Source organism: Indicator indicator, chromosome 21, assembly GCF_027791375.1.
Source record: "Indicator indicator isolate 239-I01 chromosome 21, UM_Iind_1.1, whole genome shotgun sequence".
In the NCBI taxonomy this organism is placed as follows: domain Eukaryota; kingdom Metazoa; phylum Chordata; class Aves; order Piciformes; family Indicatoridae; genus Indicator; species Indicator indicator.
Window position 1 is genome coordinate 3,991,257 of NC_072030.1, and position 13,874 is coordinate 4,005,130.

Below are 13,874 nucleotides of genomic sequence, written 5' to 3' on the forward strand. Positions count from 1 at the left end.
GCCTTGCTGCCAACTTAGAAAGAGATAGCAGAATTCTGGCATTGAATAACAACATTACAATTTTCCAGCCCATCCCTGGACATTTCTGGTCCTCCTGGAGGACTCAACTCTATGGTTTTTTGTTTGTTTGTTTGTTTTTTATTAAAGGCCTCAAACTACCACAGTAGAATATGTTTTTTCTGAAACTTTTTTTTTAGAACACAGGTTTTAGTGAAACCTGTTGGTTTGACATGAGGGGGTTAAGATAGTTTGTGTTTTACAAAGTCGGAAGCTCTTCATTTAGGTTGCAGAATCTAAGAGGATACTCAGGGATACTGAGAACAGAAACATCTGTGTACAGAAAGAGTAACTGGTTCCAAAATTAATTCCCTCCCCTTTGTAGTAACCAGTCACAGCAAGCACCTGGAATACAGATTCACAGATTGCTTCAGGTTGGAAGGGACCATCAAAGGTTCTCCAACCCCCCTGCAGTTAGCAGGGACATCTCCAACTACATCAGGCTGCCCAGGGCCACATCAAGTCTGATCTTGAATATCTCCAGGGACAGGGCACATCCCTGGGCAACCTATGCCAGTATTTCACCACCCTCATTGTAAAGAACTTGTTCCTTATGTCCAGCCTAAATCTACCCTGCTCCAGATTCAAACCATTGCCCCTCATCCCATCCCTTCAGGCCTTTGGAAACAGCCCCTCTGCAACTTTCTTGTAGGTGCTCTTCAGATATTGAAATGTAGTTATAAGGTCCCCCTGGAGCCTTCTCTGGGCTCCACAACCCCAACTCTCTCATCCTGTCTTCATAGGGATTATCTTTGTGGCCTCCTTTGGACTTGCTCCAACAGGTCCATGTGTCTCTTGTGTTGAGGGCACCAGAGCTGGACACACTACTCCAGGTGAGGTCTCACCAGAGGAAAGTGGCAGAATCACCTCTCTCCATCTTCTGGCCATGCTTCTTTTGACACAGCCTAGGATGACATTGGCCTTCTGGGCTGTAAGTGTGCATTGTTGGCTCATGTCCAGCATCTCATCCACCAGTACCCCTCATAATAGCTAACAATTAAATGAATCTTACCTTCTTTCATACCACAATTTACATAGGAAAGAATTTCCACAAATCAGGTCATGTAACTGTGACTTTGTCTGCTTTAGATCACTTCTTAAGCCTTATTGTTAGTCTGATGTCTGCCAGGGACTGCTCAGTGATAAGACTGCGAGGTGGCTGTGGTGGATCCCCAGAACATTCATCTCTGGGAGCTGTGAAACATGCACACATGGTTTTCCTTGAGTTTAACAAGGAAATACTGCAATTAAATTGGATTCTTCCTGTTCTAAAATTTTCCAACCTAGAGCAAAAATATTCCTTTTTTTTTTTTTTTTTTTTTTTTTTTTTTTTTTTTGGTTGGGTTGTGATTAAATGGGATGTGCAATCCAGATTTGGGAAGGGGGCCAACCTCTTCCAAGCCGAAGGCTGAACTTCATTTAATATTAGATTTTATTTAAATTCTTAGCTACCAACACTCTTGTAATTCTTAAGCACTTTGGGATCTGTAGCTGAGAGACTTTTTGTGTGTAACCACTAAATGTATGCAAGGATATAAGCTGAGAGACTTTTTGTGTGTAACCACCAAATGTATGCAAGGATATAAGCTGAGAGACTTTTTGTGTGTAACCACCAAATGTATGCAAGGATATATATGCTGTGTACATGATCAGGTCTGCTAAGAGCAGGCAAATCTATTTGTTATTATGCAGGGAAGAGTGATGTTATGAGCAAGCAGAAGTGTGTGCTACAACAAACATAAATGTCATAGCATTGCCAGTTTCCCACACAGCATTTAATGGCTATGAAGCAGTTTTAGTCATGAGATCAGAGAACTGATACATCTGTTAAGAGCAATGCATTTTATGCACCATAAAATTAAATGTTGCATTGCCAAACGTTATAGCAAGAATTCTTGTAGACAATTTTTGCAAACTAAACATTGTAAAATGATATTGTGTGAAGGTGGTGCTGGAAATCTGTTTTGAAAACATATTCCAGTAGGAGCATGCACTGTACTTGATGGAAGGATTACAGCTGCCATTTATGGTGCTTTATTGTTTCTTACATTAGGAATATGCTGTGTGTTGTTAGCAGCCTAAAGCATGAGAAGGATATTTCATGTTTATGCCGAACCTTATCACTCTAAATGAATCCCAAGTACTAAAAAAAAAAAAAAAAAAGTATATGGCATATGTTCTGTGGTGCTACTCAAGTGCTGCTCTCAGGTTATGAGGCAAACAAACACTGTCTGGAAGGCTTTGTGAGCATCAGGAGAGAAAATTTTGGCCAGACATGCCAAGTTTGAAGTACTGCACATTTGAAAAGTCCCAGTACCTTGAGGAAGGCTCAAGCAAGGGGTAGAAATTTGTCATTGCTTTGATTTCCTGAAGCACACAAAGCTGGGATGGGGCCCACACGGCAAAATACGGCGTGCAGTGATGCAGAGGCATGGAAGTGAGATTTGTGGCTGAGGTGGCATTGCTCTGTGAGGAGCAACTGAGCATCCATATTTCATCTTCCTTTCCCCTTACCATTCCCTCTACTACCCACTGAGTTCTCTATAGAAAAAAGTCGCAGAGAGGGGAATAGGTGGCTGGAACTTAAGTCAGTGTTGTGCATGCTTTCTGGATATTAGCTGGAACGTTTGCACGATTACATGTGTGTGTAAGGACACAAGTCAGCAGTATGGCCTTAAAAGCTGTGAGAGACACACTCCTTAGAGTCTTGCAGCTCAAGAATTTAGGGGGTAAATTCTTAGGCACGGCATAAATTGATACAGGCTTACTAATTGACATGAGCAGAAAGTATGGCCCCTTGAGTTTTTGACACGCTCTTGGCACACTCAAAGGTTATGCACACAAAGATTGTATTTGCTTTTCTGCTCTTACTTGTTAAATGTGTTCTTTATTAATCTATGTTTCTGTAGTTAAGTCTGTTCTGAAGAACTGCCTGGCAGGTTCAGGTTCTTAATGCGTCTTCCTCGCTGGGGGGTTGTAAGGCTTAATTGTTCATAATGTGTAAAAGCTTGAGATGAAAGGATTTATGTGAAAGCAATGCATTATGGTGATTATAAGGCTGATGGTGATGCATATCACACCTGCTGTCACACCAGCTTGAGCAAAAGCAGTCTCTGCCTTTAGACTGAAATTTCTGTATAATGCTGAGAACAACCTCACTTTTCAGTGCTTCTTTTTTTCTCTATTGAAAAATCTGGTGGCTCTCTCATATAAGTCAAAATATTTGAGTGTATTCTCTTCTGGATGAGCCTTGCACTTCAGGGTAAAACTTAATTGCTGAGATTGTTTTATGTAAATACAGATGTTGAGATGAAAATAAAACCATAGAATAGTTTGGGTTGGAAGGGACCTCCAAAGTCATCTAGTCCAACCCCAGAGACATCCTCCACTAGAGCCTGCCTTTGGATATCTCCAGGGATGGGGCCTCAGCTACCTCCCTAGGCAACCTTTTCCAGTGTTCCAGCACCCTCACAGTGCAGAACTTGTTTTTAACATCCAGTCTAAATCTCCTCTAATTTCAAACCATTGCCCTTCATCCTATCACTGCAGTCCTTTGGAAACAGTCCCTCTGCAGCCTTCTTGTAGCCTGCTTCAGCTACTGGGAGGCCATTATTAGGACCCCTGGAGCCTTCTCTTCTCCAGGCTGCTCAACTCCAGCTGCCTCAGCCTGTCCTCGTAGCAGAGGTATTCCAGCCCCCTGATCATATTTGTGGCCCTCCCTCTGGACCTGCTCCAGAGGCCTCAGCACAGGAAGGACATGTCTTTTGCTGCTGGGAAAATGAAAATAATTTGTAAACATCTACCTTTTCCTTTTTATTTTTTTTTCTTTTTTCTTTCTTTTTTTTTTTTTTAAGACTCTGCTTTTGTGTTAATATTTGAGCTACTGAAAAGCTTCTTAATTTAAAATGCAGATAAGAACTGAGATTGTGTCCTATTAACAGCTATTTGCATTCTCTTTTTTATACAACAAATACCAAGGTCAGAAGTGTAGAAGAGTTCAAAAGTTATCCAGACCTAAGAGAATCCATTATTTAGTGTGACATGCCTTAGCAGTGTGTTCGAATCTCTTCCCCATCTCTCCAACCCCTATTCATTGTTTTCTTTGTTATTCTTTCCCTTATATAAATTTGATTTGAATGGGAAAGGACACTCTGGGGCATTGCTGATGGTTTACAGGGCTTTTCATCCCTTGATTGCCTTCTCAGTAGTGTCTTTAGTGAATTCAGACCTTTATCTGTTAGAGGCTGCAAGGTAAACTAGATTCTGCAAATTGAGACTAACTCTTAATTCTGTTCCTTAATGGGGAAAGGTCTCTATCAAACATGGCATCTTTCTCATTAAAGAATGGGGGCTGGACAGGTATTGTGGATGAGCTCTGAAAGCTTCAGTACTGAAGTCTTTCCTGTTGTGTAGTCAGAGGACTCTGATCTCTGGAACTGACAATTCCCATCCTTCTGGTGTTGGTCAATAGAATGGAATTGTGCTTTGAACAAGGCTTTTTGTTTTGGGTGGAGTGCCTTGGCAGAATGATTTAAAAGGTGATGCAAAAGGCTGTTAGGGTTTTCAGAGACACCACTGTAGCACTTACTTGCAGCCTACTGTATGTATAACGTTAAGACAAAAGAGAAACCTAAATTTTAGTGTGCTCCTTTAAAGGTACACTGCTTATGGTCTCTTAATGCCTTTGGAAGTTATTTGTCATTACACATCCTTCAACCAGACCAAAAAATCCCACTGCCATTTTATTTCCAGCTTTATTCTCCCTCCCAGCAATGTCACATTCAGATAGATGAATGCTATCAATAATTCCTTAATTTACTATTGCCTTTTTTGTGCAGCTATCAAAACGAGGATTTATTTTCCTTTTCAATTGTTGTGCTTGCAATAAGGTACCAGCAACCTTTAAAAAAAAAAAAAAAAGTTGCTGAATATAACACTTCAGAGTCTGTGACTGCAGGCAAGCAGCATACTCGCTTCCAGCCACCACTGAAAATGCTTTCTTAAAGCTTCTATACAATTTCAACAGACAGAGTTCCTCATACAAAGAATTACCACAAAATTAGGGTTTATTAACATTTTAAGCATGTTTGGTTTTGGGTTTTTTTGACAACTTATTCAACATTGTGGTGTTTTTAACCACACAGGATTTATTGGAGGATGCTAGGTGGCTTTTCATTGAGCTATACAGAGTCAATCTTTCAAACTGAGGCAGAATGTTTCTTACAGGTAAATAAGACTCATGTTTTATTGGTGAAGGTGTCTATCAGTGCTACAGGGCAAAGCAGGAAGACTGAATCTAAAGACTTGAACGCCCCTTAGATCAGGGTAGACTCCAGCTAGTCTTGTGCTGAACGCATCTGTGGAGTGCATTTGTATGGAGTTAAAGGCTGAGATCAAAGAACTGTAAAACACAGCTAGGAAACTATTTTTCCCTTGTCTGAATATTCTGTGTACTGTACTGAAGTTAAAGAGACCTAAGATTGCATCCACTGCTCATTGAATTTGGGCTTTTTCCAGTGAGTTCAATGGGATTGGAATCAAGGTCTTTCGAAAGTTGTGATAATAGATCAGGCAAGGAAAAAGATGTTTCTATTGTGCTTCTGGAACATGCTTCTTTAGCCTTAAATTAAGATTGATTAAGCATAACTGATTTCTAAAGAAACTGTGAGCCACAGCACTGCAGCTAAGTGGAAGCAGGTCAGAAGTTTCACATCCTCCCTTTCTTGCTTTGTGATGATTACAGGTTTTTCAATAAAGTGTTTTTCTCTCCTGATTTGTTTTAGTAACTCCAGTGAATTTAAAGTACATGAAGCTTTAATTTATGTGTTATGCCTCCAAAGAGGAATTATTCTATACCCATTTTGTTTAAAAAAGAAAAAAAAACAACAAACAAAACCCAACAATCAAACAAAAGAAAATGGAAGCGTAATAAGCAGATGGATGCAATGCAAAGTAAAACTCCAGTAATATGACATGTCATGTCATTTCTCAAAGTAAATGTGGTTTGGTTTTACAGTTTTCACTGTTGGCTTGAATTTTGGATGATGAATGTTCAGTTGGCTTTTGGAAGGAGCGTTCTGCCCTATTTTGTCACGCTCAGTATTAGGTTAGCTGGGCAGACAGCTGCGGCTGACTTCAAAATGGTGCACTAAAAATATTGCAGAGTCTAGCCTTGAGGAAGCAGGGCAGTAAAATGGCAACAAGAATATTTAGAGCAGATTCATCTGGGGATGTGGGAGAGAGATGCTTTCAAAAGTGTAATATATCACAGGGCAAATTTTATTATATTACTTTTGTCTCTTAGTGCCTCTGTTGCTCTTTTTTGTATGCATCTTAGAAAATTGTCACATATCTGTCCTCAGAGATATAAAATAAGCTTGACATCAGCAAGTGTTTCATATATGTCTTTTTACCAATAAAGTAGAATGGGGAAATTCTGTCCATGCAGTGTGTCTTCTGAATTAAAGTAATGAAATATAGCTTGTTTGTACATGAGGTAAGATTTTTGAGGTGAAAATGTATCGATCGAGGTGCATAGCTTATGCATTCAAAAGTCAGTTCCATTATTGGGGTAATACAAAGGAAATGATTAGTGTTTATCACTGTGATTCATTGAACTAATTTTAAGGAGCTGATGGTTCATTTTTCAAAAAAATTCAGCATTTCCAGCCAAAGAGCACTTGAGCCCACCCTGAAAGCACCCAGATGAATGGCCTGCTCCTTGACTACAAATGGCCACAACCTGATTACATGTCAGTCAAGGAAAACACCAAGAGAATTTGATATCATTATAACAGCAAAGAAAGGGCCCAGTGCTAGGGGGGGAACTAGGATTTCAGCATCTTGTGAGAAATCATGGAATCACAGAATGGTTTGGGCTGGAAGGGACCTCCAAAGGTCATCTAGTCCAATCCCCTCTAATCAGCAGGGACATTCTCCACTAGATCAGGCTGCTCAGGGACTTGTTGAGCCTGACCTTGAATATCTTCAGGGATGAAGCCTCAGCTACCTCCCTGGGCAACGTGTTGCAGTGTTCCAGCACCCTCGTGGGTGAAGAAATTGTTCCTAACATCCAATCTAAATCTTCTTTAATTTCAAACCATTACCCCTCAACCTATCATTCCAGGTCTTTGGAAACAGTCCCTCTTCAGCTTTCTTGTAGGCCCTCTTCAGGTACTGTCAGGCCACTTTTAGGTCTTTCTGGAGCCTTCTCCCTCAGACTGCACTCACAGCAGAGGTGCTCCAGCCTCTGATCATTTTTGTGGCCCTCCGTGGGGGGGAGCATTAGGTCCACGTCCTTCCTGTGTTGAGGGCTCCAGAGCTGGATGCAATACCCCAGATGAGATCTCACCAGAGCAAAGAGGCAGAATCAATTCTCCTCATCTGTTGGCCACACTGCTTTTGTTGCAGCGTAGGATGCCATGAACCTTCTGGGCTCATGTGCAGCATAAGCTCAGCCTTCCAAATTCACCTTAATTTTGTAAGTGTTATGTGACAGAGCACTGGATATTGAACAGATTTGCTGCCACAGCAGCTAAAATTGTCTAGTGCTGAGTTACAATGTAAGTTCATCACTTGGATAAATATATAGCATGCAAATATATGCACACACATACAATGCACATACACTATCTATGACTGTGTCTGTTCTCTTTAGCAGCATTAATCCTGATGTATTAATTATTCTTTATCATCCTTCCAGGTACTTTTCTGCCTTGCTTTTCCCCCTTCTTTATCCTCATGTTGCACTGCCTCCCAAATCTGAAATAATTCCTTCAGGCTATACTGAGTGCTTTAGAAAAAAAACCCATCTCCAAACCTTAATTCTGAGTTCATTGATCTTTGCTCAGACTGATCTCTAAGCAGTAGTTTTGTACTATTGGGATTTGGAATTGTCACTACACTAGACAGCCATTATGCTAATTACATTTATAAAGTACCTTTTATATGCAAAAATCTCTAGAAGTATAAATTGGAGATAGTACTTTACAATCTCTTGTTAGGAAACCTGAGATTTTATAGGCTCTTCCTGAATGGAACTAACCCTCACGTGCACCACCCATAAAAACTGAAGTATAAATTATGTTGGAAGCCACTCACAAAAGTGATCAACTGCCCAGCTAAGGGTTTGTCTTCCAGTCTCAGATGTGTTTGCATCCTGATTGCCAAACTGATCTGTGTTCCCCTTCCTGCTCCGACATGGGGGACAAAAATTTTCCAGGACGATTCTTTTGCCCAGAGTTCATTCCTGACAGATTTGTCCTTCTCTGACTCCAGCCAGCTGTAAAAGGACTCTGTGGTGGCATTTGGCAGACTTTGTATTAAATAAGTTGCACCCTGTATCCAAGGGATGTAGTTCACTGAACCAAGAAGAGTTTTGTGCTCTTATAGATGATAGCGTCACACTTGAGTACGGAGAATAAAAGAGCAAAACCTCTGCTGCTTCCTGATTTTGTTTGTGTGCTTTCTCCTTACTTTCTCAGCTGTCCTCTAAACCTGTTTCAGCAACTGGTATCATCTGATTGTTCTGGTAGTTGGCTCACATAGTTGGATTGTTATCAACTGCGACCTTGTGCGTACTTGGCTGAGTAAATTCAATCAGCTAATGAAATTGTGGTCTTTCCATCAATTGATTATCAAATTGCTCGTGTAGTTCAGCTAGCCTATCTCTTTCCAAAGCTGCACATTTTTGTTTACCCAGGCAGTCTGTGCCTTACACCCTCCTTGCCTATTTGAATGTCTCTTTTTTCACTTGACATGCATATAGTCTTTTGAGTCTGGCCAAATACCAGTGGGCTTCATGGACATTTTACTGACCACCCTGGTGAAAAGAAATCAGTAAAAAAGCATTCCAAAAGTACAAGAGAAGCTGGTATGACTTAGTCTCTTATGCTGCCCCATGTAGCAGTCTCTTGCTGGTTTAGAAGGTGAACAGAAGTGATGTCAAGAGGGGAGGGTGCTTGCTGAGGCAGTGACCAGGAGAAGCTGTGGTTTGCCTTTTGGGTAGGGAACCTACCTGCAGAGGTGCATTTAGTGTATTTAGGAAAGGTCTTTATATGATAAAGGCTTTTATTTTGGAGGAAGAAATCTGTTGGCATTACAGAGTTCTGTTCACTTTGGCAGAAGCCTCCTGAAATCAATCAAGTTTCTTTCTTTTACATATAGAATAAGACTCTTAATGATGGAGGTTTACCCACATAGACTTCACCCTAATGGTATCTTCACTTAATTTTCTGACAAAACTTTTATTGCAAATTCAGTAACCATTCTCCTTTTTAACAAGGCTGCCAGCCTGCAAATCATTCCAGAGACAGTATGTCTTTATGGGAATACATTAGCAAAATATGATCCAGCCCTGATTTATCTTTCCCATGTTAGCTTTCTCTGAGCAGGAGGGAGTCTGCAGTCAAGGTTTACAACTGCTTAGTCTTGTGGGTCTCTTGTAGGTACCGGTGGGTCTCTATGTGTCCCCTCCCCCAGCAAACAGAGGTTTGATTTTTTTGAAGGGTCTAAACCACAGTGGAAGTCTAGACCCCACAGCCCATAGGATGTGTAACAAAGCACAAGCAGCCAAGCAGTCATTTTCCTGAGTGCATGGGCACTCTAGTTCATTTGCTATTCAGTCACTGAGCTGCTCCCTGTTGGCTGCTCTTGTCCAGAAGGCATAGGTACAGAAGTGATGTAAAGATTTTCCTTAATTAATCTCTTCTGCTGAGGGTGTAAAGGAAAAGGCTCATTGTTGGAAATGAATGAATTTTGATAAAATATACTGAAAGGCTTCAAACAGAGGCAGAGCTGTTAGGTAAAATAGTTCTGATAAGTGAAATTTGGTAAAATTCCTGGCAGTCGAAACTGAGTTCCTATTATTAGATGTATTGAGCATTCTTAAAATTCAGAGCAGTGCTGTCAGTACTGCATATAATACAGAGAGCTCTTTTTCTAGCAGTTAAGGACAGTAGTAGCCTTTAGACAAACAGTTTTGATTTTGTAGCTGTATTCTGAGATTCGTCATTTTGATGTTCCTACTTCCTGCAAGGCTACAATGCAAGAACTGGAGGGTATGTAGAAGGACCATCTGAGGAACAGCAGGATAATTCTGGCACTCTTCCTTGGGGTGTTCTTGTCTTTCATAAAAATGGAAGAATGAACCATCTCCCTCAAATCCACCAAAGCCTGAGCAACAAAGGCAAGCACAGTTGGTTTGCATTGCAGAGGAATTTTCAACTCATGCAAAACTTTAAAAAGAGAGTTGAATTATTTCCTTCTGCACCTGTTGTCCAGCTTCTTCCTCACCTTTATCCTCCAACATCCATATAACAACTAGTGCCTGGGTGACTCCTCATGCCCTGGGCAGTAGAGTCCCTTCTCAGAAGAACCTCCTCAGGGTGTCCCTGCCTTGAAAATGTTGGGGTTTTTAAGTTGCTAAGATGTGACACATAAAGGACAGAGGAATTTCCAAATGCTGGATAAGGAAGTGCTAGCCTATTAGGATACACCTGTAGGAGGTGTATTTTGATACAGATCTGAGGAAGGAGTAGAAAGATAGAGGGCTTTGAGCCATGGCAGGCATCCCAGTCTTTCCCTCCCAGATGTGAATGTCATGCTTGGCTGTCCCTGTAGATGTCAAGACCTGGCTGCTGTGCTGACATAACACAGTTTTTGTACAAATGGGAAAATCTTTTACATGACCAGCCCTGTCTCATAAACCTTTCTCTGTTAGTAATCTTAAAGCAGAAGCCAACATCACCTTACTGTGCAGATCTAGGAATAGGATTTGTTGTTTGAAGCAGATATTTCGCAGTGGTAAGCTGCTAGCCCTGATTTGGGTGCCAAAGAAAGTGAGAGCTTTAACTGAGGCTGTCTTGTCTGCCTGTCCCTATCACCTCTACCAGCTTACAGTGCACATGCATGATTGTTGTAGACAATAAAGACTTTAAGAGCCCCATGTAGTTCTTTCCCAATGCAATATGGCATATATTGTGGATAAACTATCTGCCTTTTAGCCAATAATTTCCTTTTCATGCCCTATGTACTCTGCCACAAATTCTAGCTCTTCTGATGTCGTGCAGCAGTGTATTACTACTTCACTGAAATCTCTGCTTACTCTCAATTTCAAATCAGAAAAAAACATAGCTGAAGAATTTAACTTGCACCTTCATGACAATGCTGAGACTAGACATAAGCAAAGATTCTTTCAGGAGCTCCAGAGGGCATCTTTCGAGTCTCATCACGCATTTTCCAGCTTTGTCTCATACTAGTACTTTCAGCTTGCTGCACAGGCATCCTTTTCTACAAACACTTATGCAAAATATTGCAAAATGCTACTCTTCAACCATGTTCCTGTTTCAAACAGTAGAGGCCAGGAGAAGTTGATTGGTTTCAAAACAGATATATTTCAGAAGACTCCCATATGAAGTGTGTGCATTGATGAGCAGGGAGTAGTCCTGGCTGGGCTTTCTCCACACCAGGGCCTTGCACTAGATGCAGGAACATTTATGACCTGCTGCCATCTTCTCTAAACCACTTCAGCATGCTTCTCCCCATGGTCCCTCCATAAAACACTATGGTGTGCTACGAATGATGTATTTGGAGTGAAGCAGATCCATCTATCAATTCAGTCAAAGATATGATGTGCTTTTTTGCCTCCAAGTGGTTAACAATTGCAAAAGATTTTTTTTATTTTAAATGCCTAGCACTTTATTCACTTTATTTTTCTTTTTAGTGCATTGGAAAAATAAATCTTAAACATTTCTTCTGTTATCTAGCACTTTAAGCCTTTTCATAGCATTTGTAACATCTCTTTGCCAACACTCCATCTGTGATTTTAGCTCGCAGGAAACACTTTGCAGTTCTGTTATTAGTTTAGATGCAGAGAGCTGCTGCTTAAATATTAATTGTAACTTCCCTCATAAGTGCAGTCAAATCCACTGAGTAACTTGTGAAGCTCAACAAATATCTAGGAGAGGGTGGGGAGTGTGTGGTGGGGAGTGTGTAGTGGGTAGGTACTGCTCTTACCTTAGCAAAGGTCTGACTTAACAGTACTGAATAGACCATGTCCTGATGCTTGCAGTTTCCTTTCCTCTCCTTACCTCAGTTCCACTACCTGTATGCACACAACAAAAAGAAAGAAAGAAAAATATCATTAAACTGCAAGGATACTTCCTGCACAGTTAGTGGGCTTCCTGCTAAACCTGCTAGTAGCAAGAGGAACACTGCAAAGTGCTTGAAGGAAAAGATATTACCTGTGTCAGTTGTCTCAAAACCCAGTCACTGGAGAAATACACCTCTAAAGGACTTGTGTATTGCTCTGTCAGAGCAACACCTCAGGAGGGGCATTATCTTGTTCTTGAGCTCTTCCCTGTTTTCAGCCATGTTTCATTCACCCTGTTTCACTTCTTGATTCCACAAAAGGTACTTTGCCTTTAAAAATAAGAAAATACTTTGTATTTACAGACATTTCAGTAAAATGTATTTGATAGAAGTGAGAAACAAAGTAGTTAATATCTTCTTCTCTCCTGAGACCCCACCTGGAGCACTGTGTCCAGTTCTGCTGCTCCCAGCACAAGAGGGATGTGGAACTGCTGGAGTAGGTCCAGAGGAGGCCACAAAGATGATTAGAGGGCTGGAGAACCTCCTCTCTGGAAACAGACAGAGTTTGGGCTGGTCAACCTGGAGAAAAGAAGTCTCAGGGGAGACCTTATAGAGGTCTTCCAGTACCTGAAGCGAGCTACAGGAGAGCCAGGAAGGGACTTTTATAAGGGCTTGTAATGATGGGATGAGAGAGAATGGACTGAAGCTTGAGGAAGGCAGATTTAGACTGGGTATCAGGATAAAAATTCTTTCCAGTGAGGGTGGTGAGACACTGGAACATGTTGCCTAGGAAGGTTGTGGATGCCTCCTCCGGGAGATGTTCAAGGCCAGGTTGGATGAGTCCTTGAGCAGCCTGGTCCAGTGAACGTGTCCCTGCCCATGGTGGGGAGGTTGGAACTAGATAATCTTTTCAGGTCCTTTCCAACCTAAACCCTGCCATGCATCTATGAATCTGAGCAGCCTGTTTTCTGTGGATCACCAGAACACTCCTATGGAGTGTAACTGGGAGATCATCCCCATTAAAACTGTACCTTGTGCTTTCCCCTCTCTTGCTCCAGATGGTTATTAATCTTTTATGGCTGAGGTGGTTTGCCTACGGTGTAATCTGAGATTTTTTTCCTTCTGTCATTTTAGTGAGTTACAGCTCTTTTTGTTTGCAGGGGGGCTGAATTTTAGGATGTTGAATTCTGTTAACTGCTCAGAATTTAGATGATTTTTAGTATCTTGCAAATGTATAATAGATGGGAAAAAAAAAAAGTAACACCCACCCATTTCTTTTATTTTTCAGCATTCTGTGAAGAAGGATGCAGATATGGTGGAACTTGCATAGCCCCTAACAAATGTGTCTGCCCTTCTGGATTCACAGGAAGTCATTGTGAGAAAGGTAAAGCTTTACTGAAACACATCTTCTTTTGGTAATGAAAGCTAGACCATGCTGAATTAAGAAATCATTACTTTGCATTCATTCAAGCTGCTTGAATATTTTCTGTTCCTTGAAGATATGACTGTTCCATAGCTGTTTTTTGCTAACTGAAAGCTAGTCTGGAAAGTTTTAGGCAGGGATGTATTTGCTACCAATGGACACTTTTAGTCAATCAGATGGGATGGCAAATGAAAAATATTTACTCCACCTATTTCCTGTGGTGGAAGTTCAAGGTTACCTTCTGCTTTTTCTGAATCTGTTGTGCAAATGAGACTGGAATTTGGACCCTTGCTTTTCACTTGAA

General features: G+C 41.0%; 1 protein-coding gene across 2 annotated transcripts in view; it reads left to right on the top strand.

The window, feature by feature from the left end:
* NELL1 (neural EGFL like 1) overlaps positions 1-13,874 on the top strand; it is a 310,625-nt gene that overhangs the window by 225,178 nt on the left and 71,573 nt on the right. For both annotated transcript variants that reach the window (XM_054390328.1, XM_054390329.1), the window contains exon 15: positions 13,436-13,531. In XM_054390328.1, the coding sequence (XP_054246303.1) occupies positions 13,436-13,531 (96 nt within the window). The remainder of the gene's footprint in view (positions 1-13,435; positions 13,532-13,874) is intronic.